The sequence below is a fragment of the Coregonus lavaretus genome, assembly GCF_964263955.1.
Source record: "Coregonus lavaretus genome assembly, chromosome: 30".
Taxonomy (NCBI): domain Eukaryota; kingdom Metazoa; phylum Chordata; class Actinopteri; order Salmoniformes; family Salmonidae; genus Coregonus; species Coregonus lavaretus.
Genome location: NC_140017.1, coordinates 39,718,398 through 39,725,215, shown reverse-complemented (window position 1 = coordinate 39,725,215; position 6,818 = coordinate 39,718,398). Strand labels below are relative to the sequence as shown.

Genomic DNA, 6,818 nt, shown 5'->3' with positions numbered 1-6,818 from the left:
TTATATCAAATCATAAAGGAATACATCTTTTTTTACAAACAACATGGAAGTGGTTCCACTCTGTAGGCTACTGCTAACCACATCATTTAGCTGGTCAAATTAGATTGAACACTCTAGATTTGAACAATAACTCAAAACATTGCAATATCCAAAGTGACCCTGTGTCATGTTTCTAGTTACAATGTAACCAATGATTATCTGCTAAATTCATGGTAATCTCTGTCAGAGTAGTGCTACCTAACTGTTTGATATACCATATCACTGAATGTTACAATGTGTTCTTCCCCATAAGGTGTTTCTTGGTGTTCTTCTCCGGCCTGAACAGAATAATAAAGCATTTTGGAACAAATAATAAAAAGAACAACCCAAAGCTAGAGGTGATGATAGCAAATATCTCCACAGCTACAGTGAACTTCCCAGGAGAGCTGACATAAGCTGGGATAAAGGTGATCCAGACTGCACAGAATATGAGCATGCTGAAGGTGATGAATTTGGCCTCATTGAAGTTATCAGGCAGCTTTCGAGCCAGAAAAGCCAGCACAAAGCACAAGAGAGCCAGGAGTCCTATATACCCCAACACAGCCCAGAAACCAATGGCTGAACCCACATCACACTCTAGAATGATCCTTTGCTTGTAGGTAGTGAGGTTTTTAATGGGGAAGGGAGGGGACAGGACCAACCACAGAGTGCATATCAAAGCCTGGACAAACGTGAAGGACACTACAGTCAATCTCTGCTGTGGAGGCCCAAACCATTTCATGACATTACTGTCTGGAATTGTAGCCCTGAAGGCCATCAACACCACTATTGTTTTCCCCAGAACACAAGAGATGCAGAGGACGAAGGTGATCCCAAACGCTGTGTGGCGCAGCATACAGGACCACTCAGAGGGCCGGCCAATGAAAGTAAGAGAACACAGAAAACACAGAGTCAAGGAGAAGAGCAGCAGGAAGCTCAGCTCAGAGTTGTTGGCCCTGACGATGGCCGAAGTTCGGTGGCGGTAGAAGACGGTTGCCGTGGAGATGGCCAGACAAGCCCCGCCCACAGAGAAGGCAGTCAGGATTATTCCGAGAACCTCGTGGAAGGACAGGAACTCCACAGGCTTGAGGACGCAGCGGTCTCTCTCAGTGTTGGGCCAGTGGTCCTCTGGACAGATCAGACAGTCTGAAGAATCTGACCAGGACAAAACAACATACATCAAATGTTAATAATAGCAGGTTCAGGTTTTATTTATTTACACATACAAATACATGTCCCACAATGCTGCACATGGGCAGTTTACAATAAAGAATGTTGAATTGCTGTGCAGCTTACATAAGATAATAAGAACATGAACGGGATTGATAGACACTACCTTTGTAGTGCTATTAATATGAATAAACCACTATATAGTAAACAATGACAGAAATGACCACACATTTTCTGCCAACTATTCCTATAGGCCTACCTGTGTTATTGCTGATCTCTCCCTCTGCACATGGGATACAGTCATAACAGCAGACAGGCTTTCCTTTCTGTGCAGCCTTACGAGTGCCTGGGGGACAGCTCTCACTGCACACTGACACAGGCACCTGTGTACTGTTCTTTACCCAGGTGATTTCCCTCTCGATGTGAAACCTCTGGTCAGGGGGCAGGGATGCATCATAGCGCCCCACTGTCACAAATGTCATCTTCCCACTCTCCCCTATCTGCCAGTTCACCAGCTCATAGGTGGCCACTGGGTCCCCGTTGGCATCGAAAGACACCTGGTACCCGTTACGGGAGAAATTCACCCTCCTCACTCTCTCCAGGACCTGGTGGTTGGAAGGGCAAGGGAGAGAGTGGGGAGGAAAGAGAGGGAGAGAGGGAGAGATAGGTGGAGAGAGGGGAAGAGAGATGGAGAGAGGGGAAGAGAGGTGGAGAGAGAGAGCGAGAGAGAGAGAGATAGAGAGAGAGAGAGAGAGAGAGAGAGAGAGAGAGAGAGAGAGAGAGAGAGAGAGAGAGAGAGAGAGAGAGAGAGAGAGAGAGAGAGAGATGGAGAGAAGGGAAGAGAGAGATGGAGAGAGAGATGGAGAGAGGGAGAGATAGATTGAGAGAGGGGAGAGAGAGAGAGAGAGAGAGAGAGAGAGAGAGAGAGAGAGAGAGAGAGAGAGAGAGAGAGAGAGAGAGAGAGAGAGAGAGAGAGAGAGAGAGAGAGAGATGGAGAGAAGGGAAGAGAGAGATGGAGAGAGAGATGTAGAGAGGGGAAGAGAGATGGAGAGAGAGAGAGATAGATGGAGATAGAGATGGAAAGAGGGGAAGAGAGATGGATATAGATAGAGAGAGGGAAAGAGAGATGGAGAGAGGGAGAGATAAATGGAGAGAGGGGAAGAGAGGTGGAGAGAGAGAGAGATGGAGAGAAGGGAAGAGAGATATGGAGAGAGAGGGAGAGAGAGATGAAGAGAGGGGATGAGGGACGGAGAGAGGGAAAGAGAGGGAGAGAGGAAAGAGAGGGATGGATTGAGGGAGAGAGAAACAGAACCCTCATTTACCTGATGTATTTATCAGAGGTGTTACTTTAGAACCAGCTGTAATGTATATTGAGAACTCCTAGGCCTTCATACATGTAGTCTAAATAAACATGTCTATCAGGAAATTTTACTTTCATCTAGTCATTCACCTGTGTTGGTTTCACATTGAGGTTTTTGTCACAGTGCACAGTGGAGTTTGCACTCTCTTCACAAACAATGCTGTGGATGGCGTGTGCTATGGCGTAAACAGCTTTATACACCATGTTAGTGACACGCAGCTGGGATGTATCTGTGTAGGGGGTCTGCAGCCACTGTATATCCTCACTGCCATCACACACCTTCTCCTTAACCCCAACACCTGTAGTAGTCCCTACAGACAGACAGACAGACAGACAGGCAGACAGACAGACAGACAGACAGACAGACAGACAGACAGACAGACAGACAGACAGACAGACAGACAGACAGACAGACAGACAGACAGACAGACAGACAGACAGACAGACAGACAGACAGACAGACAGACAGACAGACAGACAGACAGACAGAACGTTAGATAAGTAGATATATAGATAGATAGATAGATAGACAGATAGATAGATAGATAGATAGATAGATAGATAGATAGATAGATAGATAGATAGATAGATAGATAGATAGATAGATAGATAGATAGATAGATAGATAGATAGATAGATAGATAGATAGATAGATAGATAGATAGATAGATAGATAGATAGATAGATAGATAGATAGATAGATAGATAGATAGATAGATAGATAGATAGATAGATAGATAGATAGATAGATAGATAGATAGATAGATAGATAGATAGATAGATAGATAGATAGATAGATAGATAGATAGATAGATAGATAGATAGATAGATAGATAGATAGATAGATAGATAGATAGATAGATAGATAGATAGATAGATAGATAGATAGATAGATAGATAGATAGATAGATAGATAGATAGATAGATAGATAGATAGATAGATATATAGATAGATAGATAGATAGATAGATGGACACTGTAGATACCTATCTCCAGCCGACAGCCAAAGGCTCCCTCCCAGAACTCAGTGAGCAGGGGAGAGCTGGACACCTTCTGGGGGGAGAGGTCCAGGAGGAAGTCCCTGAGGCCGGGGATGACAGAGCGCTGGATGCCAAATCCGATGGCCCCGGCACACAGGCTGAATCGCACCATATCTGGGTCGGTGATCCAGGTCTCACTCCCGATCCACTGGCGGGGCGGAGAGGGCAGACGGTCCAACTCCTTCAGCAGGATCCTCATGTCCCCAGAGGCTACGAATGCAACCACCACCAGGGCTGTGGAGCTGGGGAACATGATTAAAACATAAAACATGCTTTTCATGTTTGTCATTCATTGGAATGTCTCAGTGAAGTGAAAATGAAGATCAGTATTAATCAACACTTTTGTCATGCTTGAAATATGCAAATTGTGTTGGTCTCACAGGTCAGCTTTGGGAAAACAGAGAAATTAATAAAAATAGCATCTTTTACAAATATGGTTTTGCTTTTGTTTGAATGAAAAGTTCACAAGTAATCATGGATGACCTGCGGATCACGTCGGCCACCCGTTGCACTCTGCTGAGTGGGTTGGTACGGTAGAAGGCTTCAGAGTACTCCACACAGATGCCCTGCTCTTGTGCCGCCTTTAGGAACGCCGCCATGCCGTTATTACCGTAGTCGGAGTCGGAACGGACCGCCCCAATCCAGGTCCAGCCGAAGTATCTGATGAGGCGGGCCAGAGCGGCAGCCTGGAACTGGTCACTGGGGATGGTTCTGAAGAAGGTTGGAAACTGTTTCTTATCACTCAGACATGCACAGGTGGATGAGTGGCTCACCTAGGTAAAAACAGACAGTCGAAAACATGAAAAAGAACATAATGTCGGCCAAACAAGTCTCATTTATAGGCTACTTCCTTATTTTTTCCCTTTAGCTATGTAGTATGATGTTAGGGATACATTAATAATAATAACCCAATGTATTGTTTTTCATTAGGACAGAATGAAAAGGATACACATTTCTACCCAAGACCTTGGTCATTCTACTCATGTTGAAAATAGTTTAATAAGACATACTGGTGCTGAGAAATACATGAGTAAATAGTGTGACACCAAACCCTGGTCTCCCATAACAACCTAGCCTATGAAAGATAGTCCTCAGATTGTTTAAATGTCTCCAGACGTTCTCCACACTTTCTCCAGATAATTTCACACAGAAATGTCTATTTCTGAAGGAGAGGAGAATACAGTTGGAATAGAGTAAGTTAAAAGTAGATTTCTTTCCTGAAAGAGAGGAGATTAATGTTGGAATACAGGAAGTTAAAAGAAGCTGAATGATTTCTTTCCACAGGAGTTTACCTGAGGAATGCCAAAAGGGCCGATGATGCGCAACATGCTGATGGTAGGTGTGGAGGCAGACTCGCCCACAATAGCTGTCACCGTAGCCGACCCCGAGCACTGTTCTCCGGTATCAAACATGGGGTCCAGGCCGTTAGCCAGCTGGAAGGCCACTTTCACGGCCATCGGGACTGAGGCGCACGAGTCGTGCACTTGATAACCAAGCGTGACACCCGGTAGCAGGTCCGAACTGTTGTTTATTTCCTCAACTGCGAAGACCATGGCGCGTGAGAAGCGCAACTCACGGGAATCCATACTGTAAATAGAAGATGGGTGAGTGAGCACCTCTTGACTAAATGGTAAACTAGCCTATAGAATGTATTTTTATTGAATAGAGTTACCAGGGCAAACAGCCTAAGATCTATCCTCATATTCCACACTGTCTATAGGCCTACACATTTGTTATCTGCAATTGAGGACATTGTAGGATAGCCTCCATTTTGAAAATATGATCCTTTGTAACAGTAGGCTTTACCTACTCTCTATGACACAAACAGATGGTTTCTCTGTCTTTAAACACACTGTTTATATGTCTTTAAAACACTGTTTATCTGTCTTTAAAACACTGTTTATCTGTCTTTAAACACACTGTTTATCTGTCTTTAAAACACTTTATCTGTCTTTAAACACACTGTTTATCTGTCTTTAAAACACTTTATCTGTCTTTAAAACACTGTTTATCTGTCTTTAAAACACTGTTTATCTCTCTTTAAAACACTCTTTATCTGTCTTTAAAACACTGTTTATCTGATTTTAAAACACTGTTTATCTGTAATTAAACACATTGTTTATCTGTCTTTAAAACACTTTATCTGTCTTTAAAACACTGTTTATCTGTTTATCTGTCTTTAAACACTGTTTATCTGTCTTTAAAACACTGTTTATCTGTCTTTAAACAGACTCTTTCTCTGTCTTTAAACACACTGTTTCTCTGTCTTTAAAACACAGTTTATCTGTCTCCACACACAGCCACAGTCCCTGTCCCCTGGTCCCTCTTGCTCTCACTGACCTCCCGGTGCACTGCAGGGGTTCAGGCAGGCTGGTGTAGCTGTGTTCCACAGTGTTCATGTCGTAGTGGATGGAGAAAACACCCCCGATGACAAAGTCCCCGTCCTGGGAGAACGCCGGAGGACGAGGGGTGCCCTGGATCCTGCATCTGACAGACTCCAGCCCAGAGCCAGAGGCAGAGGCAGACCAGAGCAAGGAAAGCCCACCAGCCACCACAGCCAGATGTAGAAGACCCAGACTACCAGCCAGACTTGGATCCAGAGCAGGAGCCGGAGAGAGACTCATTCCCCTGATGTGTAGAAGGTATGGGGTAACACAGCGCCAAACAGACCCATGTCGGTCAGGTTGTCTCTCTACTCCGAGTTAAATACTATCCCACTGGCTTCCTTTGTGGGGATTCCTCTGGGGATCACATTGTGGGTATGGCCATGTCAGGGAGGGAGGGGCTAGAGGCTGCTCTGCTCACCCATTCAGGTCCTGCTTCTTTAAGCTATAGAGAGTTTATGCACCAGTGTAAGCCCTATGTTGACTTTAGTGGTTTATATAGACATAAACATACAGTAGACACACAATAACAATCTGCCTCTCTTATATTTCCCCTACAGTCTAGTCCTCTTGGCATGCTGGCTGTCACGCCCTGGCTCTGGGGACTATGTTATGTTGAGCCAGGGTGTGTAAGTCTATGTTTTGTATATCTATGTTGGCCTGAGTGACTCCCAATCAGAGGCAACGAGTGTCAGCTGGTTGTCTCTGATTGGGAGCCATATTTAACTATCGGTCTTTTCACTTTGTGTTGTGGTTTCTTGTTCCTTTTGGTTTGTGTATCGAAGGACTTCACGTTTCCTTCATTGTTTTGATCGTGTGATCTAGTTAATAAATATAAATATGTTC

At 44.4% G+C, this 6,818-nt stretch overlaps 1 protein-coding gene across 1 annotated transcript; it reads right to left on the bottom strand.

Annotated features, from left to right (window-relative positions):
* Positions 1 to 268: 268 nt before the first annotated feature.
* LOC311105951 (extracellular calcium-sensing receptor-like) lies at positions 269 to 6,059 on the bottom strand (the record flags this gene model as incomplete). Its single annotated transcript, XM_084148189.1, has 7 exons — positions 5,929 to 6,059; positions 4,881 to 5,175; positions 4,072 to 4,361; positions 3,535 to 3,830; positions 2,639 to 2,847; positions 1,448 to 1,793; positions 269 to 1,173 (listed from the first exon to the last, which is right to left on the bottom strand). The coding sequence occupies exons 1-7, from the start codon at positions 5,985 to 5,987 to the stop codon at positions 269 to 271; spliced, it is 2,400 nt and encodes a 799-aa protein (XP_084004315.1). The 5' UTR covers positions 5,988 to 6,059.
* Positions 6,060 to 6,818: the final 759 nt, after the last annotated feature.